Here is a 26,968-nt window from a genome sequence, read left to right as displayed (position 1 = left end):
AGGGAAGGAAGGGCAGAGTTCAGAAGAAACTAGGCACAAGCTTCCAGTTGTCCTTTCCCAGTGAAGTCACATGGACAGTGCTTAATTCTTCCAGCAACAATGTATGACAACACATACAAAATATGGCCAACCAAGGATGTTCACCTGAGCCTTGGTGTTCAGAATTTTGTTTTTAGTTTAGTTTAGTTTTGTTGGGTTAGTGGGGGATCAGTCACATAGGCATGGAGCATTCACATAACTCAGTCTCCAGCCCCAACACAGGTCAGACTGAAACAACAGGGCCCAAAGCAACCTAGGCATATAGAAACAGGTGTTCACCATAAATCACATTGTTGGTAGAAATGATCTGGCCTGGCTCACGGTCTCAGATATACAAAGACACTCTTACCATTGAGGATATTTCAGGGGTTCAGAGGTCTCAGAAGCTAATCAAGGGCGGTCTCAATGACCCTTGGAATGTGCAGGGTTTGGGCAATCTGGGCCTGCTGAGTTTATCTTTTACTGCACACTACTCCACGCTACTTTTCCTGCACACTCTTTTTGCCCTCTCCGCATGACAGTCTGGGTGCGTGGGATGCTTCACTCTCCAACTCTTTGCCTAGTTCTCAACTCCTACTGACCCCTACTGGTCATCACTTTTTTAAAAAGTTTAAACATCACTTTTTCAGGAAAAGGTTTCCAACAGGCTCCCATGTATTCCTAAAGTATCTCTCCTACTTTGAGGCCTTTTGCTCACCAATAATAATTCATTTAGGCATTTAATATTTCTCTGTATGCTACTACAGTCTAAGGGCCATGTGTGTACCTGCAGCACAGTACAATGCCTGGCACATAAATACTCAATAAACAGATGATGACTGACTAACTGACGTGCTGTCACTTACCCGGGTATCTGCACATAGGTGAATAAATGGGAAGAAAGTAATAAACCTAGGGAATGGATAATCTAGTGGAGGAATACATGACATATGTACCCTCCTAAGTGTAAATGCAAAGTTGGATACAATTAGCCAATATGCAATGCATAAATACTTAAGCAATGGGATAGTGATTAAAGAGGTAAAAGGAGTGAAATTCGAAAAGTTGAACCTTCAAAGAGATGTGGAGAGTGAGGTTGGATAGCCTAAAGGGATATACAAATGCCGGATGTTATTAAAAATACCAATGTTGTGTTTTGGGTGCAGAGTCCATATGGGAAGACTTAGACAGAGGGACAAATAGGTATCAGTGAGGGGAGGGAAAAATATGGGGAGTCGATTGGCATAGATGAAGTACAAACCTCATCCAGTGGGTAGCAGGAAACGCGTGGTTAGTGAAGATAGTGAAAGGGCAGCAAAACTCATGCCAAAAGGTTTGGATCATATCTGATCAACAGTGTGGAGTCACCACAGTTTTCTGAGTAGAGGACATGTCACTAGGTCCAATTTTTCTTAAGTTACACTCTGACAGAATGGCTCCGTTACTTAGCCACAATACGGTGCATTATGATTTAACGTTGCCAAAGACAGACAGGGTCTCTCAGCTGCTGATTTTTAAGGCTTTTCAGAAGATAAGAGTTAAGTAAGAACCTACTTTTCCTGCTTGCTGGAAGTTAATGACTTTAATGCTTTGCAAAAGAAAGTAAAAGGGTTGTTAAGTCAGAGTGCTCACCCTCTGGGCCTGCAGGTTATGATTTTTTAATGCTTTTCAAATGGGAAAGGATCTCAAGTGAGTGTCATCCCTGCATGCTAGAAATATATGTCTTTCAGACGGCAGCTGGCACAGCCTCCTGCACACCCACTGCTCTGCCTGATTCACTGCATTCACATTTTAAATCTTGGAATGTTGCCACATCTCAGTTGACCCAATTCACAGGTCCACAGAGGCAGCGACCCCAGGGGCTGCAACTCAGCCCAGCCTTTCTTCTTATTGCCTCAGGTCAGGGGGTGTCCTGAGCCTTCAAAATTTTTGCCTCAGTTACATCCCTACTCCCTCCCCTTCTCTGTCACTACATCTGTCCACTTACCCTCAACCCTGTCTTCTCTTCTCCAAATAGTGATCAATTTGTCAAGTACTAAAAAGCCACACAAATCAAGTAGTATCTTTTTTCTGTAAGCAGAGGGCATGGTGTGTGCTGAGGAGAGAAGAGCTGGGGACTGCAAAGACAGCTCCCCACAGAGGAACATCCCCGGTCCTGGAAAAGTCAAGGCAGCTGAGTCTGGCAACTCAGGCATCTCCTGGTCAGCACTGTTCACCTGAAGACCTAGAAAATCACAGACCAGCACAGGCACCAGGGAGTCCTCTCCTGTCCCTCACAGGGAACTGCAGAGCCCAAGATGGGACTGGGCGGGGGGACAAGCCTGGGTCTCCACATGGTGTTCTGCAATCCTGTGGTCCCAGATCTGCCCTGGCACCGATGCTCAAATCCCTCCAGGGATGAAGGACGGCTGGGAAGACATGGAGGGTTCCAGGTCCATGCAGGAGTCAGGCCACACTCTTGAGAGGGACCCTCAACCCACCCCAACCCACCTCTGCTCCTTTAATAACCTGGAGGCCACAAAGGAAGTCAATGGGATCCCCAGGTGAGGCAAATCAGAAAGAAACCAGGACATTACAAATTAAAATAAGAATAACAACAATAAGATATGATTTTATATACAGCAGGATTGGACACACATATACCCACCCCCCCCACACACACACACGCACATCCACACACACACCCACACACATTCACACACACCAAATCTCAAAATACTAAAGTTGGCAAGGCTAAGGGGAAACAGGAGCTCCTAAACTGCTGAGGATATGTAAATCAGTATAGTAACCTTGGAGAGTGATATGTTGATTAGTTCACCCCAAAATCCAGCCACTTCACTTTATATGTGTGTGTGTATGTATATAATATATACTGTATATATTTATATATATAATAACATATAATATATATTATACATAATATTATATATATGTATATATATTTGCAGACAAATTCTGTATTTGAGTAAGTTAGCCATGTGTATGAGGCTCCTCACTTATTCACTAACCCAATGCATATTGTATTGAGCACCTACTATATGCCAGGCACAATTCTAGGGTCTAAAAATTGAGTGTTAACAAAAGCCAAAATGTCTGCCTCCATGGAGTGTATATATAGTCTTGTTTAAATAGCCAAAAACTGAAAACAACCTGAAAATACATTGCTAGGAGAATAGACAAACACTGAACTACAGACACCAGTATCAACACAGATGTATTTTGGAAACAAAGTTGGGTGGGTAGGAAAGAAACTTGCAGATACAAAATACTATTTGTATGAATAAAAGCAAACAATACTGTAAATTGTGTGTTGATACATACATATGTTACACAAATAAATGGTTTGGATACCTATCAAACTCAGAATCTTAGCTGCCTCCCGGAAAGGAGAGAAAAGACCAGGAAGGAGAACTTCAAGTTTAACTGAAATGTGCTTTGTTTCCTAAAAGGAAAACATCCAAAGCAAATGTATACATGAAAATGTTAGCCGTGTGTATTTAGGATGTTAAGCATACAGATGTTTGTTGTGGCACGTTGGGTCCTTTTTCATTTTAGTTCAAGGTAGGGAAGCTTTTGTTTTGTATTGCTTTAAAATTTTAGAAAAGAATTAGGGGAGAGGAGGATTAAGACCCCATCTCCCAATGACTCAGGTGCCGGAGCCTGCTCTAAATGCGCCTCTAGGATCCTGACCTCCAACCACCTGACCATTGGACAGGACGACTGGGAGAGAGAAGAGCAGAGTACCCCTCCTGCTGCTGCTGCCCTAGATCTCAGCAAGCTGCTGGGTGCCTGCTGTGTCCCCCTCCCCACCACCAGCTAAGTCAGTGAGAGTGTGGAGCTCCATAAATTCACCCACACTGCCGTGGGAGTGGAAATTTGCCAACTACTTTGAAGAGCAATCTGGCGCTATCTAGTAAAGTGGAAGAGACACATACTCTATTATTCGGAAATTCTGTTTGTAAGGTTTTACCCTGGAGAACTCTCAAACATGTGCCCAAGGAGACATGTGCAAATATTCTTTGCAGCATTGGTTATAATGGCCAAAAATTGAAAATGGCACCATTATCCATCATTAGAAGAACAGATAAAATCAGACATGTATATCCAATGAAATACTATGCCACCGTGGAGATGATGAGAGCCACACGTGTCAGTGTGAATTCATCTCACAAACAAGGCTGAGGAAAAGGGTGAGTTGCAGAGTCCTCCACAGTGAAATACCATTTACATAAAATTGTAACTGTTCCAAACAGTACCATATACTGTTGATCAGTGCAGGTGTATGTAGTGAAAGTGTGAAAACACACTTGGAAGGGATGAATACCAGGTTCAGGTGTTACTTATGGGAAGGGAGAAAGAATAGAATTGGGGAGGAGTATATATGGGACTTCAGCTGATACTGCGCTATTTTATTTCTTTAAGAAAAACAAAAACTTGAAGCAAATATGGCAACATTTTCGAATTAAAAACTGCTGGGTGATGAGTACCCGAATGTTTCTTATGTTCTTTCATATGCTTTTCACTTTTGAATATTTAATAATATTTATTTATTTATTTAGAAAGGGCAGGAAGAGAGGTGGTGGGTAGCGGAACAGCCCCTGAGACAAAGGGAAGAGCGGCCAGGTGCAGTGGCTCATACCTGTAATCCCAGCACTTTGGGGGGCCAAGGTGGGTGAATCACTTGAGGTCAGGAGTTCAAGACCAGCTTGGCCAACATGGTGAAACCCTGTCTCTACATAAAATACAAAAATTAGCTGGGCATGGTGGCAGGCGCCTGTAATCCCAGCTACTCAGGAGGCTAAGGAAGGAGCTTGAACCCGGGAGGAGGAAGTTGCAGTGAGCCCCAGATCATGCCACTGCACTCCAGCCTGGGCAACATAGTGAGACTCCATCTTAAAAAAAGAGAGAGAGAGAGAGAGAATGACAGAAGAGCACGTAAGAAAGCAAGGTGCTCCCTGTGTTGGCAGATCTGAAACATCAGCCAGAACATAGTAAGAGGGGGGCATAGCCTCAGGGCAGGCCAGAGAGACAGGGCTGGGCATGCAGGGTGCTATAAAAGAGGTGATGATTTATTCTTAGTGGAATGGAGAGATAGGGAGCTAGGGGCTTTAGCCAGAGGAGTATTTACCTTGATCTGTTTACACTGATTAGGTCACTTTTGTCTGCTCTGTGCAAGATGGAAAAAGGAGGGTAGGAGCAGAGGCCAGGAAAAGAATTAAGAGGCCTTTACAGTAATGTAGGCAAAGGACATTGGGGAACTCCATTGTAATGGTGGCAGAAAAGATGGAGAGAATAAGGTGTATTTGAGATATATTTTGAAGAGGAATCAATAGAACTTGGGAATAGGTTAGATGTGAAGTGTGACTCTGAGGTTTGGATTTGAGTAACTGGTGGTGCTGTTTACCGGCTGAGAAGACTGGTGGGCATGAGAGCAGGAACCATGACAAGAATTGTTTGTGCATCTGTTTACTCGTTCCCAGCAAGGAGGAGAGGGACAGAGTTTTATTTTGGGCATGTCAAGTTCGAGATGATTGTGACCCACCCAAGTGGAGGAGTAGAGCTGGGCAATTGCATATTCAGGTCCAAGATCCTCGGGAGAGGTTGAGTCAGATCAGGAGATATAAAGTTGGGTGTCACCAGCATATTATTTCGAGCCGTGAGAATAGAAAGACAGTGTAAATAGCAAACTCTGAACATCCCTACATTTAGTGTCAGGAGAAAGAGGATGATCCGGCAAACAGACTAAGGAGTGGCTGGTGAGGCAGGAGAATTAGGAGAGGGGACGTGATGCATGCCAAGACAGAAAAGCATTTCAGAGTGGAACATGAAATGTCAATGGTTCAAATGCAGAGTGGCCAAGTCAGCAGAGGGCCGAGAATCCCCTGTTGGAGCCAGCAACACAGGAGCCTTTGTGTCTTTAGCAAAAGCAATTCAGTGGAGTGGTGGGAGCTAAGGCCAGATCACCCACTATCAGGGAGTGAGTAGGGATTGCAGAAGAGGAAAGAGTGAGTGTGGGTGAGTCTTCTGGCCCAAATGGAAGGGAGGAGAAAGATGGGGAGGAAGCTGAAAAAGATGAGTGAGGCAAAGGAGAGGTTCAGTTTGCTTTGGATGTTACTGTGCGTGTCCATATACAGATGAAAAAAATCCAGTGGAGAGACAAATTGATGGTGGGAAAGAGTGGAGGGAATGAATGCAGGCAGGAATACTTTGAGAAGAGGAATGAGTAGGGAATCCAAGCCATGCAGCCTCATTCAGCAAAGTCAGGATTCTAACTCAAGCCTGTCTGATTCACACACCATGCTCATTCCTAGGAGCCTCTTTCCCTCACCCGTGAGTGTCCAACTCCCAGGGTCCAGTGCACTAAATCCTTTACCACCATCTCCTCTAAAGACACAAGTTTTATAGTCTTCCCATTTCCATCTGGGTTCTGCATCTACCCAAGGAACTGGAGGAGAAAATAAGCAAACTGAAGAAAATTAAATCTGACCTATTTTATGCATTCTATATAAATGCATGAAATAGATTATGTTTGACAGTGGTAAACAGAGAACCCAAAATAATCCAATTTATCACTTTAATTATATATGCTTTTCTTCCTCAATCTCCAGCCAAAAATGAGCCTCCAGTCATTTTCAGTTCCTTCTGTGGAGCCATTCCCTGATTTCTAAAGCTGTTTTTGATAACCACAGACTTCCAGTCAAGGATGTTTTATCTGAAGCATACTGAAAACATAACGTGCTGCCTACGATGGCACATGCGAGGAGGAATGGGGTGGGTACGTAGGAAATTGAAAGTAAGGAAGTAGAGGGAGTGTGGAGTTCTGATTCAAAGGAACAGCATGGATTAAACTGATGTCCCTCCAAAGAAATTGATATTCTCCTACTGCCACGAAGGAAAGTAATAGGTGCTGAGTTATTTGGATACTAAGCTAATTCAGAGTCAACCAACCACCTTTAGTAAAGTAACCTTACCCTAAAATCTACTTATTCATGAATAAGAGAGGGTAAGAGGACCTGAAAGAGGGCAGGTGAGAAGGCAGTTAGCAGCCATCACACTGCAGGGAGAAGGGGACCTCTGCCTTATTGCAGTCTCCATCTCACACATATGTGTCGAACACCTGCTTCCAGGCACTGAGGGTACAGCAAAGAGCAAGACAGAAATGGCCCTTGCCCTCAGAAAGCTTGCAGTCTCTTGGGGGAATGCACACAAGAGGCAATCACAGTGCCAGGGAAAAGTGCTAAATCCTCAGACAGGGGATGTATGTGCACCTAACTCAGCCTGGGTGGGGAATGGTGGTCAGGAAAATGTTTCTGCAGGAACGGTTAAATAAACTGGTTTTTTTAATTTGTTTGTTTGTTTGTTTGTTTTTTGAGATGGTCTCGCTCTGTTGCCCAGGCTGTAGTGCAGTGGCACGATCTCAGCTCACTGCAAGCTCTGCCTCCTGAATTCACGCCATTCTCCTGCCTCAGCCTCCTGAGTAGCTGGGACTACAGACACCCGCCATCACGCCTGGCTAATTTTCCTTTTTTTTTTTTTTTTTTTTTTTGTATTTTTAGTAGAGACAAGGTTTCAACATGTTAGCCAGGGTGGTCTCAATCTCCTGACCTCGTGATCCGCCCGCCTCAGCCTCCCAAAGTGCTGGGATTACAGGCGTGAGCCACTGTGCCTGGCATAAACTTTTAAATCTAAGACTTGACCGAGATTTAGCCAGACTGGCCGTGAGGGCAGGCAGTCAGGAGATAATAAACAAGAAAAACATAAAGCACATGTGTGTGCCCACAAATACACAGTATCTATTATCTTAAAGGGTCATGTGAATGGGAACATTGTTGCTGCTTTATTTTGCACTTTGGGGAAAATCAGAGTCATGACAAGCTGTCTCAGACTCACAATCAGGGTTAGTGGTGCTGTTGGATAATGTAGGAAACAGAAAAGGACCAGGTTGGGAGGTCGAGGCTGGGTTCAGCCTTGACAGGTTGAGTAAAAGGAGCTTCTGAGACCTCCACATGGAGCTCTCAGGTAAGCAGTCAGATACTTATATCTGAAACTCAGGCTTATGGCTTGGGCTAGAAAGATACATTTGGGATTTATTGCATCAGAGGTAGCAAGTTAAACCATGGCACAGATGAGCATCCTCAGTGAGAGAAATACTCTCACTAAAAGGGAAAGTGAAAAGAGAAAAGGGCATGGGGCCAGGGGATGAAGAACTTCTTCACAGCCGCTAGAGGAGGGAGGCTGAGCCTGCGGAGAAACACGGGAAGGTGTTACTGGGAGAGATGGTAGGAAAACCAGGACACAGTTGCTTCACAGTGGTTTAAAATGGAGGGAGTAACCCACAGTAATGACATTAGCATGTACCCAAACAAAATGAGGACAAAACCCATCCATTGGATGGGCCAGAGATGTGAAGGAATCACATCTGAAGCCAAATTGGAATGGGTTGAAGATGAGTGAGGAGTAAGCTAACACACACCAGTGCTTGCCAAAATCTACTGCTTTGTGAAACTTATAGAAAATTATATCTCAGTGGACATTGGCCAGTTGCACAAGGCTGCTCCCAGCTGGAAGTGCAGTCCCACACAGATGCTCTGAGGGCTAAGGAAATCAATATTTTATAACACCTATAGCCATTTGAGATACACCAATGTGTCTCAGAATACCAACTGGTAAGGTCTGCTATAGACCACTTTCTCAACTAGAGTGCCTATGAATTGGGGCTCCCAGGGGGGTGTGGAATCAAGGTGAGCTTGCTGGCTTGGTTTGGTTTCGTTAAGAGTTTTTAAGACCTTAGCATCTTTCAGAAGCATCTATGGAAAAAATCCAGTTGAGATGGGGGGACTGGATTCATGAGAGAGAAAAGGGTAGTATAGCATTGGTGGTATAAGGCTCCTCAGAAGATACAAAAGAATCCACTTTCAGATGAAGGGTCAAATGTACAAGATATAGTGTGTGCAAAAGTGTAATTCTCCCCACATTACTAGAAATTGAATGTCGTTATTACCATGTTACAAATTTAGAACCTGAAGCTTAGTGAGATTAAGTCACTGCCCCAGGTTCCTTGCCTAGTAAGCTGCATAGCCAGGACTATAACCTGTATTTCTCTGACTCCAAAATTCCTAACAATTATACTTAGGTACTAGGCCTGGAGACACAAAGATGAGCTAGATTCAGTTCTTGGCTTTGAAGAAGTCATATACTAAAAGTATAGAGAGACACTAAAATAAATATAACACAGTGTGATAAATAGAATAATGGAAACATGGGGGAAAATAGGAACCACGAAAACTACACCCAAGTATATGCCCATCACTTCCTGAACTCATGGAGGCAGGGGTGGACTAGACATACAGCAAGGGCTAAAAAGAAATACAAATACCTGGATGGATGGATGGATGGATGGATGGATGGATGGATGGATGGATGAATGGATGGATGGATGGATGGTGATGGATGGATGGATGGATAGATAGATAGAGAATAATAGTACGAATAAAGATTCCCTCCTTAGGGCAAGTGTTGTTCATGTGGCCACAAGAGGTCGTTGCAGACCTGACACAAAAGGTTTTTTCCACTGGCGCTGCCATGCTCTCTCCAGTAGCTTTCCAGAAGGAAGGGGTAAGGATGGAGAGAGGAAATGAGGGTGGTGACCAGATGCCCCATAGCATTTTCTGCCCTCTGTAGGACAGGCCCAGAGCTTCATGCCCAGTCTGGCTCCATCTTCACCCGACTCCTGGTCATTTCCACTCCTGTCTTAAATTCTAGGCTTTTGATGTTTCTCCAATGTGTTCTGTCTTTCAGACCTAACTCAGAAATGGTCTCAGGTTTCTCCATAGGCCTGTGGTTCCAGCTATGGATGAGACTCCAATCGCAGCAGACTTTCTGGCTGAGTGCCTTTGCACAAAGTACTTATCTTTCTGGGCTTCACTCAAAATACTAAGGTTGAGAGGAAGGCTCTAGTAGTTAAGGCTTCCTGGCCCACACTTCTTACAATAGCTCACCTTCACCGAGCACGTCCTACTCACGGGCATTGGTCTAAGTCTGCAGTATCCAAGGAGGCAGACACTTGTCACATGGAGCTGTTTAAATTTTTTAAAATTTCAACTAAAGTAAAAACAATTAAAACTTCAGTTTCTCCATCTCATGAGTCGATTTCAAATGCTTAATAGCTCTACGTGGCCACCAAACTGGACAGCCCAGAAAACATTTCGTCATCACTGAAAGTTCTATTAGATCTTGCTGTCTGAGTGCGTCTCATGTTTTTAATCTTGTTTAACCTTCATAACAACCCTATGAAGCAGGTATAATTATTTATCCACTTTAAAGATAAGGACCCTGAGGAACAGACTGGTTAAAAACTTACCCAGGGTCTCTCACCAGATTCGTATCCAGAATGAGGATTCAAGCGCAGATATTGGGCTCCAGGGCCTACCATGCAGAGCTGTCCCCCTACCCCAAGCTCTCCTGCTCTCCCCTCTCACCTCTGGGAGCTGCAATGCCTTATCCTATTCCCCAACGGCCATTGTCCCTGACTAATGCCGCCCTGACAACTGACTCTGAGCGATGAGAGCACCTGGGCCTGGAGCCTCTTCTGGCTCCTCTTCTGGATCCTCATCCACACTCTATTTTCCTCCCACCTCCTTTTAGCCCCTGCATTCCCTTAGAGTATTAGTGTTAGTATCATGGGTTTTAATATCTCCGCTAACCCATCCCATTATCAGTTCAAGGTCAGCCTGAGTCCTGGAAGATTCCTAACCTGGGCAGCAGCCCTGTTGCTGCTCCCCGAGGGTCACCTTCATCCCCAAGGGAATGACATGCAGCCAGCTCAGCTCAGAGAGCTGGTTTCACCAATACCTCTGAAGGCGCAACAGCATCTCACTCTGCAAGGGAAGTGTGAAAGGTCAGATGCAGTTCACGCTCTCATGCCGCTAGAACCCAGTGAAAGCAGAAGTTGCCAGGGCAGAGGCGTCAACCATTCTGTGTGCAAACCACCGTAGGTGTTTGCAAGCTAGACCACTTGCGGTTATCCCCTCTCTCTCCTGCCCCAGTTGCTGCCCTGCAGGGCCTCCACACAACCACAGGACCTGCAGCTGAACGAAGCTGGAGACAACTCAGGAGATCTGTTGGAAAGAGAATGATAGAGGAAAATGTATGAATGTTGCCATCTTTAGGTGAGTGGACAAGAGATTTACTTCCTACTTTACTTCCTCACTACTTTTACCCTTTCCTAAACAACTGAGTCACCAAAAAAAAAAAAAAAAAATGCCTGGCAGTGTCAAATTAGTTTCCCACTTCCACTGAATCAGATAATCTAGGGCAAGAAAACTTAGAAAATTCTCTCTCTCCATCCCTGGCCTCAGCAATAAGCACATCAAATTCCATCAAATTCCATGTGTAGAACTTCTCACTTAAAGATTTCCAGGAATAACTTTACCGTAAGAAAATGCTTAGCCGGGCGTGGTGGCTCATGCCTGTAATCTCAGCTACTTGGGAGGCAGAGGCAGGAAAATCACTTGAACCCGGGAGGCAGAGGTTGCAGTGAGCCAAGATTACACTCCAGCCTGGGCAACAGAGAGAGACTCCTTCTAAATAATAAAGAGAAAGAAAGAGAGAGAGAGAGAGAGAAAGAGAGAAAGAAGAGAAAGAAAGAAAGAAAGAAAGAAAATGCTTCCTAGTATTTTGCCTGACTCCGTGTTTCACCGCAAACTCTCATGTTCTGTCCACAGAGGAGATGGGAATGTGGGACCTCTTTCTCTGTTGAGGGAACATTGAATAATTTCCAGTTTGTATCTATTACAAATGACGCTGCTATGAGCACTCGTGTGCATGTTTTTTGATGCCTGTATGTATACATTTCTGTTCAACATCTACCCAAGAGTGAAAATGCTGAACCATCAGGGATCCTTGTGTTTAGTTTTGGTAGATTCTGCCAAGCCATTTTCTAGTGACTGTACCATTTATATTCCCACTGGTGGTATACAAGAGTTCTAGTTTCTTCACATCCTCACCAATACTCAGGAGAGGATTGCATGGGGCAGGTCACTGGGCTCCCCCAGACCCAGCTCAGTCTCAGCCGGTATCACTCCCTTATTCTTACGGAAGGTGTAGTGGTATCTTACTGTGGTTTAAATTTGCGTTCCCCCAGTGATTTATGATATCAAGCTCCTTGTGCTATGTTGATTTGACACGTGGATATCTGCTTCTGTGAAGTACCTATCCAATTATTTTTGCCCATTTTTCTAGTATTTGTCTGTCTTTTTCTTATTGACTTGCAGAAATTCTTATATTTCTTATGTGGGCCCTTTGTCAGTCGCATGTATTTAAACTATCTCATCACACCACAACTTGTCTATTCCCTTTCTTAATGGTGTCTTTTAAGGAAGAGTTCTTCTCAAAATAATACCTGACAGTCTTAAAAGCCTCAGATTCCGAAGCTCCATCTGTGTTCTACTCCATACTCATCGATGCTTGATTCCTTCTTGAACTGAGGATCCTGTGAACTGTCCTCAGGGCTCCACTTCTCCATCTCATTGCAGCGTCCACAAACATTTACCGCTGGAGATAGGAGCGCCTCGGAAGCTGGGAGGTCGCTTGGGAGTCAAGGGGTGGGTGATCTTAGTTTTCCAGTGCTGCGCTGCCTCCCAAGCTGAATGATGCTGAGGACAAGCAAATTCGGGCCGTCTCTGGATCTTTCTAGTGGAGGTGTCCCGTAACCATGTTCCATCCTAGTTCCCTGGCATAGGCTTGTTGAAGCCACAGAAAATGTCAGGGATTTATTAGTGACTTACTGACTCCTTCAGGTTTAGTGTTCAAGAAAATTTATTCATGTAATACTTCTTCAGCCAAAGAAGAAATACCAATTAGAGCTTTGTAAGTTTCTTTCCCACTTCCTATTTCAACTATCAAGCTATAGCACCACCCAGCTTAGGTCACTCACCCACCTTCGATCCTGAGGCCTGGCTGCTCTCTGCCAGCTTCGCCCAGCCTGTTTCTGACCTGTGTTCCCTCCTCTGTGCCAGGACAGGCCCCATGCTGCTCTGGACGGCTGTGCTGCTCTTTGGTAAGTCAACCAGCTTGGGCATCCCCTCCTAGAGCACTAAGGACCATAAGTCATCCCTGAGACACCTTTTCCAATTCCAGTGGGTTTGTGGCCGGAGCTCAAGACAGGTGCGTGCACCTGGGCATGCTTGGGAGAGATGGGCACTGGGGTAGGAGAAACTCCTCAGTGTTTCCTATCCCATTGTCCTGGGTCCTTGGCAGGGCAGCCCTTTGATACGTCAGAGAGAGGGGAGGCAGAAAATCACATTACAAGGTCCCCTAACTTCCCAATGACATTTCTACCTTGTGATATCAGGTTAAAATACTAATAATAGTTGTCTCAAAAGGAAATTGAAGTTACAGAAGGGAAAGAGGCTGCTGGGGGCAACACGGCAGGAGTCAGGGAAATGAGGGATAACAGTCCCAGACGTTTTGCTCAGCAATGGGAGGTGGAATTTTGCAGGGTGACATATTTTTATGGAGCCTCAGCATTTTCTTAGAACCACTTAACAATGATCAGACCTCTCACCTGGTTGAAAGGCCTGTGCCCTGAGTAACCAAAGCCCTTTTCAAATTGACCGTCTCTCTTCCGCATACATCTTCTCTCTGTTGGACGCTGTTTCAGACCCATGGGGCTGGTCTGAAGAATCGGCTTCATTATCTGATCCATGCCTCTCTCTCTTCTCTCCATTCCTCCTCATGCAGGTTACTTGTAACTGAGGGAGCTGGTCTAAGGGTGGAGGATTGCACGAGGAGGGTGACTGGGCTCCCCCAGACCCAGCTCAGTCTCAGCCAGTATCACCCCCCTTATACCTAAAAGAAATAATTTGTGCATGTATTTTGTTTCACTTTACAGTTTCCAAGTGGACCTACTTTTTAATTCTTGGTCCCAATAGCTTGTTTGCTGTTTGTTTTCATTGAACTGGAAAAGCAAAACTGTTCCTAAATATAACCTCTTCCTGGACAGAGTTTGTGAGAATTTGACCCTGTGAGGAAAATGCCTGTTCCACTCAATGTTCCTTCTCCAGCGTAGCGTTTTACTCTGTGTGTTTTATGAATGGCCATTTGGACCAATGGAAAGGTCTAATGCTCACACTGAGGCAGTGCCTGGATATACTCCAGGCACGAGACTCACAGGAGCAAATGGCACTACCTTGTAAAAGGAACAGCCCTTGGAGTTGTCTAGATACAGTCTGAGAGTGTTCCAGCTTGGAACCCAGGACAAGGATGACAGACAGCAAAGGAGGAGAGGAAGGGAGTCAGTGACGGGCTGACCGGTGCACAGTGTAATGGAGAACCCAGCACCAGCACATTTGGTCCCATGTGATGATCAGGGACCCCAGAAAAACAGCCTAAATCACAGGCCCTGCGGCTGGGTGTGTAGAAACATGTATCATGTAGAGCTGCTGTTTCCTCTCTCAAGAGCAGGGTGTGGTCATAATAAATTGGTGGCTATTACTATTATTGGCTGTCAGGACTCCAGCAGGAAAGGAACCCTGACATTGAGCATGCTGGGACCTGGCTGAACGTGAAATATGTACTTAAAGTTTGGGAAATTAAGCTTAATTTTCTTCTGAGCTGAACATTAGCCAACTTCCCTCCTACCACTGGAGCCTGCTCCCTGCATACTCCCATAGCGTCCATAGGAGGTGTCATGGGGTCCCACACAGCGCTCCCAGCAATGTGACTGCTGCGGCTTGGCACAGCACCCTGTTCCACAGTGGTAGAGCTCAGTGGTGACAGAGTTCTTCATAGTGAGCTGAAATCTGCCTCCCTGATCCCTCTAGTTTCCATTTCTGTCCTATAAAGTAACTCAGAATAAGTCGCTCCCTTCTTTTAAGCTTAGCCCACCAAGTATTTTGTGTCTCTCCTCTGTTGTATCTTTCCCAGATAAATATCTCCCGATCCCTCAGAAACTCTAAGAGGAAATTATCCTGCTCCTAGAGTTGGCAGGGGCTGCTGCCTTCATTTTTTGGAACTCTATTATGGAACTTGGTTTGACAGTAGCTCTCGGCCACCTCATTATACTGTCACCTCATCTTTGGCCTATATGGCTGATGGAGGTCCCTGGGCCCTCATTGCGGAAACTGCTGTGAGCAGGTGTCACCCACTGTGTATGTTCCCAGTTGGCTGCTGTTTTGATTGCAGAAAGCAAGCTTGTAATCCCACCTCCAAGATCTTGCAGTACCATGGGCAGCAAGTCATCGGGATTTGGGGGCATGAGCTCATTTTAAGTGCATCTATGCTTCCTGGGTGCCTTCTGTCTTGTTTTTGGCTTCAGTGGCCTCAACCCTGCTTGTTTAGCACTTTGTAGCTGCAAAATTGTTTTCCAGTGAGGAGGGGAAGGGAAGGAAGACATTACTACGGAGTAAGGTCTCTATCACTCTGAGGTCAGGCCGCCTTTCTGCTTTCAGTTAGTGTAGTAACCACTTTCCCAGGCAGTGGGTCAATATAACCTTCACAACTACACTGTAAGAAAAAAAAAATGACTATTATCATTTCTATTCTGTGATATGACAGAACGAGATATTGAAGGCTCTTGGAATTTAGACAACTTGTTCAAGGTCATATAGAAAGAGTCACATTCATGACTCAAGTCCAGGTCATCTGATTCCAAATCCTGCATGCTTTCCACTGCACCAAGCTCATAGATGGGGGTTGGGGTGGAAATGGAGGGATGATGAGGAAGAGACTCATTGTTCTGCACACTCTTGAGAACTTATGACTGAGCTGACCCTGAGCTGGATAGAGAATAGAGCTGAAAGATTCCATCTGTGTCCAAAGTATTGTAGAAAACAAAGATGACACCATGTGACAGAGCCAAACATCTGCTCTTAGAGGGTTTTCACCCAGCCCTCCCAAGGCCATTCTTGCATTTTCTTGGTGTTACGCAAAATACCTAGGACATGTCAGCAATGAAGGACACAAATAAATGTATGAGGATTGGCTGGACTGACTGCACTCAGCCCTACATTCATTCATTGTTTCACACCTTGCCCCAAAGTCCGGAAGATTCTTCACTGCTTCATATCCAGCTGTGACCTTCAATTTCGAGTCTTCCATTACTTGGGTTATTCAAACCTACCTAACCATATCTGTCATCATTTTGTGAGTTGGCCTCTCTTCCCAGGTTACCTATTCTCACACCACTCATTTAAAAGGATGAATGCAGCACATCCAAGATGCAAGCATGATGTGGGATGCATCCAGTTTATTTGTAGTTCTCTTATTCATCTGTGCTGCCTGACAATGTCTCACATCCTTTGATGATTACTCTTTCAGGGGACTTGGCCTCCTCAGTCTGATCACTTCTGTACCCTTTTCACCAGAGTTCTGTGGACAGATGGGACCACAAGAATCAGGCCCTGCCCTTGCTATATGGGTTCTCTGGCACATTCGTGCAAGAGTCTAGTCCTGTGTTTTCTACTTTTTGCTTCTCACCTCATACAACTGGATGCAAAGGAAAGCATTCGTGCATTTATTCAGCAGATGCTTACTGAACACAGACTGTGTTCCAGGCACAGGTCCTAGGCATAGAAAATATAGCAATGAGTAAGATAGGCAGAGTCCCTGCTAATGTGGAGCTTACATTCTAGACAGACAGACAGGTGATAACATGTAAGCAATTTAATGAATAAGATAAATTCAAATAGTGATAAGTGCTTTGATGATAATACAATGGGGCATTGTTTTAGTGACTGGGGAAAATTCTTCTGATTGGAGTCTCAGGGAAGACGTGTTTGAGAAGGCAATATTTGAACTGAGATAGAGCAAAGAGTTCTAGGGAGTAGGTCCACCATAAACATTGAGTAGTCAAGTGGCTGACTGGTTGGGTGGTTGAATAATTGAATGGTTAGGTTGTTGGATGATGGGATGGCTGGGTGGCTGGGTGGTTGGGTGGCTATGTAGTTGGATGGTTGGATGTCTGATGGCTGGGTTGCTTGGTGGTTGAGTGGCTATGTGGCTGGATGGTTGGATGGTTGGGTGGATGGGTGGATGGGTGGTTTGGTGGCTGGGTGGTTGGGTGGTTGAATAGTTGGATGGTTGGGTTGCTGGATGATGGGATGGCTGGGTGGCTGGATGGTTGGATGGTTGAGTGGATGGGTGGATGGGTGGTTTGGTGGCTGGGTGGTTGGGTGGTTGAATAGTTGGATGATTGGGTTGTTGGATGATAGGATGGCTGGGTGACTGGATGGTTGGATGGTTGGGTGGATGGGTGGATGGGCGGTTTGGTGGCTGGGTGGTTGGATGGTTGAACAGTTGGATGGTTGGGTTGTTGGATGATGGGATGGCTGGGTGGCTGGGTGGTTGGGTGGCTGTGTAGTTGGATGGTTGGATGGCTGATGGCTGGGTTGCTTGGCGGTTGAGTGGCTATGTGGTTGGATGGTTGGATGGTTGGGTGGATGGGTGGATGGGCGGTTTGGTGGCTGGGTGGTTGGTTGAATGGGTGTAAGTCCCAATTGCTGAAGTGACAGGCCTCCTTGTCAGAAAGCTCTTTTTGCTACTTAACCTAATTATATTACTTTGTTATCTTGCAGTTCCCTGTGTTGGGAAAACTGGTAAGTTGTGTCCATGTCTCTTCTAATTCAAAGTATGTCTATGGGCCACAACTTACTGGATGGGAACAGGACAGTGCCATGGGATCCCCCAGAAACATCTGCAGAGCAGCACCAGACGAGGCCCCTTCCTCAGGTGTCTTGGCCAGTTCCCAGGAAAAGGAGTAACCTGGAACTCCACTAGTCTAAGGCCGAGGGTAGCCCCAAGGTGACCCAAGCCTCAGCAGTGGGGCTCTAGGCCTCTATCCTATACCCTTAAAAGTGGCTATGGCCTCTGTCTTCTCTCCATGTGGTTCTGGAGCTCTTATATTCTCAACTCAACAAGACTGGGACTCCCTTCCTTCCTTTTATGTTCAGAGAAGCAGGTACATTTGTCTGCTGATCAGCCTTCCTTCCTTCCTCAGATCCCCTTCCCTCCAGCCCATTCGGTGACACTGACCTCCATGGAGCTTTCTGTCAAACAGGAAAAAATTCTGATCTATGAAATCTTGACCTCCAAGGACATACCCTGTGATTCCAGGGGGAGATAATTCAAACCAATACTTAGTGCTGTTAGGAAAAGCAGTAGTGGAAGCAAGGCTTGCCATTCAGTAATGCGGTAAGCATCATTTCTTCCAGGGTGAGGAGAGTGGGTCCTAAGGATCCACAAGATCTAGACAAGAGCAGGATATGCTGAGGCTCCCTAACAGTTACTCTTCATTAGTCTCAAGCCATCAGGATGGCTCAGAAGGCTGTCTGGGAATGGGGGTGTCTGGCTTATCAAAGATATGATACAGCCTGGGGACAGATACAGACTGAGGACAGGCTCAGCCTGCCCTGCAGGCAATGATGCTGCTGCCCTGCAGGTAATAGTGGATCCCTGGGAGCTCTTCTCCTGCTCACATCAGGGCACAGAATGCATTTTAGGAATAGAGACAGAGAGAACAAATCCCTTCCATGAGAGTGGTGGAAGATGAAATGCCCTGCTGAGGTAGAGATGGAGGCTGGGCCTGGAGAAGCCCAATGAGGAAGGCAGAAGGGACAGAGCTCAGGCTGTGGCACCTCCAACACTCCCCACCAACTGCTTTCTGGTGAACACAGATGCTGCTATTAACAGAAGTGAAGGTTGCAGAAAGTGTCACATTAGGTAGCCAGAGGAGGAGAAGCCAATCTAGGCTGGAGGGAATTGAATCAGGAGGAATAACGCAAGACAATGAACAGAATGAATGCAATTAAGCCAAGCTTGGCAAGGCAGACAGGAAAGTGCAATATAAAGGAAGACAAGGAGGGTGGGTGGGAGGAAAGCCAGAGAGAAGACACAGGGAGAGGAGAGAAGGGGAGGGGAGGAGAAAGGAATAAAGAGAAAGAGGGAAGAGGAAGGAGAGAAGAAGGAAAGGAAGGAGAAGGAGTAAAAGAAGTCCAGGTCCTGCCCTTCTCTGGTCGGCATGAAAGACTGGAGACAGTGACACTGCACTGGTGCCATCCAAGGGCCTCCATCCCCAGAGGGAGGCCTTAGGCTGGGGGACAGAGAGAGAGAAGTGACCGATGGGACCTGCAACTCCAGGGCTGCCCTGTTCCTCTGTCTCGCAGCCTGGCTGTACCTCCAAGCCTGGCCAAACCCTGTGTTTGAAGGAGATGCCCTGACTCTGCAATGTCAGGGGTGGAAGAATACACCACTGTCTCAGGTGAAGTTCTACAGAGATGGAAAATTCCTTCATTTCTCTGAGGAGAGCCAGACTCTGTCCATGGGAGCAGCAACAGGGCAGAGCCGTGGCCAGTACAGCTGCACTGGGCAGGTGATGTATATTCCACAGATATTCACACTAACTTCAGAGACTGCCATGGTTCAAGTCCAAGGTGAGTCACCAGCTTGGGAGTTTGTGGGGCAGGAGGTGCCACTCAAGGATCCCGTCTCTAGAGGCCAGTAGCTCTCTGGACAGGACCCCCGTCTCTGGCTGCCCCTCATGCTGGGCCCATGAATGGGGCCCCGAGGTTTCCCAAGATGTTGTCTCAATACCCCCCTCTCCCCACTGTGGGGCACATATGGAGCCAGGGGAAGGAGTGGGGAGATTCCTGGAACGGGGGCACTGGGAAGAGCCAGGCTCACCCTTCCCCTCTGTGGACTAGAGGACCTCGAAGGGCCCCTCTGCCTCTGACTTCTAAGATTCCAGAAGGACCTGGCTGTGTGGGAGTCATTTCAGAGCTTGTAGATGAGGACGGGAGGACAGGTCCTGGGGATCAAACTGCCTCCCATCGGTGTCCCCAGGCTGCAGCCCGGGATGAGTAGAAGCTCAGGCCTCAGCCTCCTGGGGCTTCATCATCCGGGACTCCCCTCCTGAGCCCTGGGCCTGCATCTCCCCAGAGCTGTTCCCACCTCCTGTGCTGAGTGCTGCCCCCTCTCCTGAGCCCCGAGAGGGTAGCCTGGTGACCCTGAGATGTCAGACAAAGCTGCATCCCCTGAGGTCAGCCTTGAGGCTCCTTTTCTCCTTCTACAAGGACAGCCACACCTTGCAGGACAGGGGCCCTCACCCAGAACTCTGCATCCCAGGAGTCAAGGAGGGAGACTCTGGGCTTTACTGGTGTGAGGTGGCCACCGAGGGTGGCCAGGTCCAGAAGCAGAGCCCCCAGCTGGAGGTCAGAGTGCAGGGTAAGTGTGCGAGAGAGTGGAGACACCCCCAGGGACCTGGGCATCAGGCAATGGGATCCCCTGGGGGGAAAGGAGTTGGGGAAAGGTCCCCAGGAGAGGAGGGAGCCAGGGTCCTGGGTGGTCAGGCTGAGCCTCCCACCCCACGTGCATCCCAGCTCCTGTGTCCCGTCCTGTGCTCACTCTGCACCACGGACCCACTGACCCTGCTGTGGGGGACATGGTGCAGCTCCTCTGTGAGGCCCAGAGGGGCTCCCCTCCAGTCCTGTACTTGTTCTACCTTGATGAGAAGATTGTGGGGAACCACTCAGCTCCCTGTGGTGGAAACGCCTCCCTCCTCTTCCCAGTGAAGTCAGAGCAGGATGCTGGAAACTACTCCTGCGAGGCTGAGAACGGTGTCTCCAGAGAGAGGAGTGAGCCCAAGAAGCTCTCTCTGAAGGGTGCGTTTTGTCCTCCAACAAAGCTTTGAGCCCCAGCAAGCTGACGGGGGTCAGATCTCACCCTCTGTGTACCTCCCACCACGCCTGGCACAGTGCTGGACCCATGGCAGCCACTGCATGACCGAACACGGACCTTAATTGGTCCATCTGTCCACTGAGCCTGGCAGAGAAATATTGAAGTCCATGGAGTGGGGAGCATTATGGGGGGAGCAGTCACCTGGTCACTCATGGTGTCACCATCATCCTTGCTGCCATCCCCTGAGCCATCCTTCATGCCCATCTACGAGGCTCCTGCAGGCTAGATGCTTCCTCTAATACCAGTCATTCTGCCTCTTCCATGCCAGGCTGAAATGCATTTCTGAATTTTATCCTCAGTGCTCATGGCCAGCTTCTTCTCCCCGTTCCCAGGTTCTCAAGTCTTGTCCACTCCCACCAGCAGCAACTGGCTGGTTCCTTGGCTGCCTGCGAGCCTGCTTGGCATGATGGTCATTGCTGCTGCACTTCTGGTTTATTTGAGACCCTGGAGAAAAGCTGGTCAGTAACTCTTCTTAGCTTTCTTAGCTGCTGAATCCCTGTGCGAGGCCCTGCCCAGCCTTTGGAAAGCCAGAATCTGACAGGGCCAGCCACTCTCTTCTCCTGGGTGTGGAGTGGGAGGGGGGACTTCTCTTCCTGTGTCACACAAAGGGGCACATGGAAGGACAGTTAATGCTTCCAAGACGTATACACACATGCACTCGCTCACACGCCCACAGTCATCCAGAGATGCACACAAACACACAACTGCACACTCAGGCATGAATAGAACATAAACCAAGGAACTATTACAAGCCAAACATGATGTATGTCAGTATCCTTTACATTTGAAAGACAATTTGTGGCTAGGAATATGACAAAAAAAAAAAAAAGACCTCCTCCTTTCTCTCTCATTGAGCTCTGCTAAGCAGAGCTCTGATCTGCTTAGACTGGCACATAGTGGGTACTCAGTAAATTCTCATTCTAATCTAAGCAGATCGCCCCAGCAGGTTCCCAGGCTGCCCTTTCTCCTCTGTACATTCTCTAATGCTTCTAATCAAAGTCACTGAAAATAAAAAGGTAGGTTAAAATTCTGATGTAGAGGAAAACAATCAGATAAACGACATTTCAGGTTATCTATTTATTTTGATATTCCAGACTTTCTTCTTCTTCCTGTCTCAGTCGTGATCATAAGAATGAATGTTGGCTTTCAAAGCAATTAGTTTGGGTGGCCACACGTTTATTCCAACTCTAACCTTTGCTCGACTCAGGCCACATGTAAGGATTGGCTACCAGTGCCAAAGCTATCTGGTGTTGATTCATTTCTAGGGCTTCAAATCTGCCTACAGAGGTTCAACTCAACACCACTTCCTCCTCTGCAGGGGCAATGTTTTTACTTTCTGCTTGTCTGGGACAAAAGTGATTGCTCTCATAGACCTCCAAAGACAGATGTACTTATTTAAGCTTGCAGCTCCCTCTGTTGAGAAATTTGGGACGAGTTTTCCAGGAGCTAGGCCATCCTGCTAATTAAGGAAGACCACCCAGTTATACGTTCAAAGCATTCCTTCCTGCATCCACCAGGGTACCTGAAAGGGTCTCTCCCCAGCCCTAGTCCCAATACCCTGCCTCACCAGGCACCTAGTTAGGGCTTGGACCAGACTTCAACTTCCTCTCCCCTTTTGAATTTATAGTCTTTGTCCATACAACTTCCCATCTCCACCCTTCTCACTAGTCTTGAGTTTGGATTCACTACAGGCTAGAGTTGCTTTAAGTATCCCTTCTTAGTGGGGGAAAAGGAGAGGAGACCCAGAGCTATTGGGGAGACAGCTGAAGTAGGGAACCACAAACCAAAGATCTGTGAGTTCTACTGTCATTGTGTCTAATGAAGTCTCCTCCAAATGGCCTAGCCTGGCCTCAGTAATACAGGTGTTTCTGTTTCTGTCCACTCACCTCTGAGTCAAAGCATTAAAGGCAGAGTAACGGCAGAGTAATGTAGCACAACTGCCTCCCTCCCCAGCCCCAAACAAGATGGTGAAACAGTGGCCACTATTGAAAGATCCTCAAGAAGAAGATGCCTTTCACAGAGAACAAAAGAGCATCCTCTTGATGTAGAGGTTATAGACCATCACCACCACACCCACTGCCAACCTTGGAGCAGGTAGGCTTCATTTTACTAAGGAGCCTGTCTCTCATGCAAACAGGACTGCTGGTGGTGATCTTAATATGTCAGAATCTCAGGCGCACAAAATATTCTCTAGCATATTGCTCAGAAAGTCACTTTCAGGACCAATTCCATAGCTACGCAGGAAAAACAGCCAGATCAATAGCCTTATTCTCCAAATCCAGCTCTGGGAGACTCACAACCATTTCCAAATATCATAGCTGTTCTTTAACAAAGAGAAATATGCCACCACCAAACACAGTCAACAGATGTAATGTCCAAAGTCAATTTTTAGAACATTTGACCAATGATGGTGTTACTGGAACAAGGATATGGTCATGCAAGTGGTCCACTTCAAAGTAGCACTCACCTGCATGTACAGGTTCTGCTGTGCTTGTTTAAAAGCATTCCTTTGACTACCTGTTGTCACACATCCCATAAAATAAAGTTCTATCAAACTCATGGAACTCTTCATTGAATGGAGACTCAGAAACTGAGGCTCATTTCTTAGCCCTGACAAATGAGCACTGGAAAATGCTTAATCGCTGGGAATCTGTCTAAGTCTCCATAAATCCCCTCTTGATTTTACAGGAGAAGCCATTTCCACATATCCTACCCGCTGATTCTGATGCTTTCTAGCTGTTAGTGTAATGAGTATTTCTTGGGCACCAGGCATGACCCAAGTGTTCTAAAATCTACATGTGACCCAATTCCTATCTCAAGAGTTACCTTTAAAGATCTGGAAGCACCTGCTGTTCCAGAGGTAGTGTGCTAGTAGAGAAAAGGCATACAAACCTGGATTAAGATTCTGTCTCCACCACTTACTGTGACCTTATATAAGTCACCTCTCCCAGCACCAGTCACCTCATCTATGAAATGGAGATAAAAATATCAACCTTTGCAAGATGGTTGTGAAAAATATTAGATACCAAAGAATTAGGAAGAGAGGTGTTTTTGAAATCCAACTATGTGCTGGTCACTGGTTAGGTGCTTTACTAGGAAGATTATATTTTATTTGGATTTCCTGGCCCCATGTCTGGCATATAGTGTATGGTCAAAGTTATTAGCTTTTCTTCCTTCTGAAAAGCAGCTTGACTGGTAAGCCTAGGCCCTCTCCTAGGAGGAAAGCAAAAATGTGATCCATTCTTGCTCACCTTACTTTCTCCTGGTTTATGATTCCCATGGAGCCATCTAGGGTATTTTTCCAAAGGAAACATCCCAGAAAAATCAACCATGTCCAGACCTGTGAATTAGCCCTCCTAATCAAACTGGCCTCAAACCTCCAGTGGCCTCCCTGTCATTCTTGTTTACAGCTTTCCTGTCCCCTGTCCCACCTGCCCTCTAAGGGACACCCAGTGAATCATGCCTTTGTATCTCCTAGGGCCCCTTCCATCCCAGATACCTCCCCCAGCTCCAGGTGGAGAGCAGTGCCCACTATATGCCAATGGTAAGGACTTCCAGCAGGACGGTGGTCTGCCCATGTGGGCCAAGAAGAACTTCTTAAGGGAAGTAAGAAGGGAGCTTTCCTGAGCCCTGTGTCTCAGGAATTGGAGGCATCTGGGGAAGGAAAACAAACAGCTTCTAGAAAGGGCATGAGGAGAGAGTGCTATGGAGTTGGTGGTGGGAGAGAGAGGTGGGAAGGGAGCCAGGGCTGCAGGAGACAGGGCAGGGAAGGTTTGGACCAAGGGTTGGCAAACCTATGACGCATGGGCCAAACCCAGCACACTGCCTGTTTTTGTAGATAAAGTTTTACTGTAACACAGACATGCTCATTTGTTTATTTTGTTTGAGGGCTTTCATATTACAGAGTTGAATAGTTGTGACAGAGATTATACAGGTCACAAAGCCAAAAATATGTACTACCTTTTTTACAGAAAAAGTTTGTCAACCTCTGGGTTAAACAGTGTCAGGGCTAGGGAAGCTGCAAAAAAAAAAAAAAAGTGCTAAGGGGGCCTGACTCCTCTTGCCATGATAGCTATCCCCACATTAGTGACCAACCCCCATTGCCACTTATCACCATAACAGAGCCCCTGATGGGCTTCTCTCCATGTCTTCAGGACACTTATGGCAGGAGGTGGTAGAGTCAGGTGGATTCTATTTAAGCCTCATTCCTTCTTTCAGTGCATCACCAGAAAGAGAAAGATGAAGGTGTTGTCTACTTTGTGGTGCATAGAACCTCAAAGAGGAGTGAAGGTGAGTGATCTCAGACCAAACGTGGTACTTTTACGAACAGAAGTTTTGGACCTACAATGAAAGTATCACTACCACTGTCATTACCACTTTTATCATTACTGTGACCACCACCACTATCACCAAGACCATTGTATTTATCTCCATTATTGTCACCACCATCTCCTCTTTCACTACCACCTTCACCTTCACACCATCATCAATGCTACCATGACCACCACCACCTATCTCCTCCACTACCACGCTCACCACAGACACCACCATGATCACTACATTCACCATTCTCAACACCATCTCCTCCACCACTGTTACCATGATAACTGCAGGGAGTTTTTTGCCCTTTCCTGAGCAATGTGAAGGACAAAGAAAAGAGAGAAAAAATGATGTAATCTTCCTTTGCTCCAGAGTCTAAGTCTAAGCAGGACAGCCCTCACTATAAGATGGAGTCAAGAAGACTATGAGCTCCAGCCACAGCTATCAGAGTCAGGTGGCAGAGGTGGGGGAAAGGCTGGTCCTTTAACAGAGAAATAGGCCACGTGGCATCATGGGAAGAGTTTGGGTTTCTGAGTATCAGAACTGAGTTTCAAACCTGACTCTATGTACTTACTTACTGTGGACTTGGCAAGTCAGGTGTCCTCTCTGAGCCTAATCTATAAAGGGGAGACAATGCCTGCTTTGCAGGATTACTATAAGTTGTTAGGAATGGAACCTAGGTTCTAGAAACAAACCTTAAAAATTGTCTACATGTAATAGATGTTCAAAACAGGGAGTTTTGTTGTTGCTGTCGTTTTAATGTCTTATCTGCTCTGCTAGTTCAGTTCCTAGTCTGCAAAAATGGGTTTGAATTGGCATAGGGTTTCTGCTCCTTCCCATAAATGGCAGTAGGGGAAATGAACAATCAAAGAGTCTCTTAACTGAAGGGCAGTTCCCCCAGGACCTGAGGTCACACAGCTGGTGTGTAGTCCAACTGGAACTAGAACCCAGGTCTCCCCATTCCAGATTGAGGAGGAGTGAAAGGAATTTCCCCCGCTGGCTTCCCTGGCTCTCTAGAGGAAGACAACCAGCCAAGAGGGGTGGGAAGGAGATGTACTTGCTGTGAAGCACAGAGACCTGACCTGAACTCACTCTTTGCCCACAGCCAGGCCTGCTGAGTTTGCCGCGGAGAGAAAGGTGAGCTGGGATCCCTGCTCCTTTCTCACTCTCTGTCTTACATCTGCTTCCTCATCCTGAGCCAACTCTTCCACAGGACAGTCCTATCATCTATGCAGAGGTGAGATGCCTGCAGCCCAGTGAGGTTTCATCCAAGGAGGTGAATATAAGAAACACCCTCCAAGAATCCCTTGGCGACTGTGAGGAAGTTCTCTGCTAGTGACGGTGTCCTCCTATCAACACACGCCCACCCCCAGTCTCCAGTGCTCCTCAGGGGGACAGCGGGCTCCTCGACTCTTTCTGGGGCTCCTTCAATTCCCAAACCCAGCATCACAGAGCCCCTGAGCCCTTGTCCTGGTCAGGAGCACCTGAACCCTGGGTTCTCCTCTTAGCAGAAGACCAACCAATGGAATGGGAGGGGAGATACCCCCACCAACACACACACTTAGGGTCAGTCAGTGACACTGGACACAGAAGCCACAGAAATTTTATTTCCATACAAGCATGTTACTTCCCCCCGATATATATATATCTCATCCTTCAGGAAGTATCCAGAAGGAGGCCTTGTTATCATAGGAGATGACAGCTCCATGTGTGTTGTTGTCCCCGAAGACCTTCCAGTGAGACAAGATGATGTGGTGGAAGACAGTAATATTGATGATCCAGACCCTATGTAGACCTAGGTTAATGTGTGTGTTTATTTATGTCGTTTTTAACAAAAAAAGTTTAAAAATTTAAAAAAAAAATTTAAATAGAAAAAAAAATATATATATATGAAATAGTT

At 46.5% G+C, this 26,968-nt stretch overlaps 1 protein-coding gene across 2 annotated transcripts; it reads left to right on the top strand.

Annotated features, from left to right (window-relative positions):
• The first annotated feature begins 11,084 nt into the window (after positions 1-11,084).
• Positions 11,085-26,404, top strand: LOC105532290 (Fc receptor-like protein 6). 2 transcript variants are annotated; one of them, XM_011970420.1, is made up of 11 exons: positions 11,085-11,186; positions 13,040-13,075; positions 17,592-17,612; positions 19,179-19,445; positions 19,951-20,235; positions 20,391-20,672; positions 21,081-21,206; positions 24,227-24,292; positions 24,967-25,038; positions 26,174-26,205; positions 26,287-26,328. In XM_011970420.1, the coding sequence occupies exons 1-11, from the start codon at positions 11,171-11,173 to the stop codon at positions 26,326-26,328; spliced, it is 1,245 nt and encodes a 414-aa protein (XP_011825810.1). In that variant the 5' UTR covers positions 11,085-11,170. The 2 variants fall into 2 exon arrangements, with proteins under 2 accessions (XP_011825810.1, XP_011825809.1); XM_011970419.1 differs by having other exon boundaries at positions 11,120-11,186; positions 12,923-13,075; positions 26,282-26,404.
• The last annotated feature ends 564 nt before the right edge of the window (positions 26,405-26,968 follow it).

Source organism: Mandrillus leucophaeus, unplaced genomic scaffold (genome assembly GCF_000951045.1).
Source record: "Mandrillus leucophaeus isolate KB7577 unplaced genomic scaffold, Mleu.le_1.0 Scaffold947, whole genome shotgun sequence".
NCBI lineage: Eukaryota > Metazoa > Chordata > Mammalia > Primates > Cercopithecidae > Mandrillus > Mandrillus leucophaeus.
The sequence above is the reverse complement of the archived record's forward strand: the minus strand, read 5'-3'. Positions and strand labels throughout refer to the sequence as shown.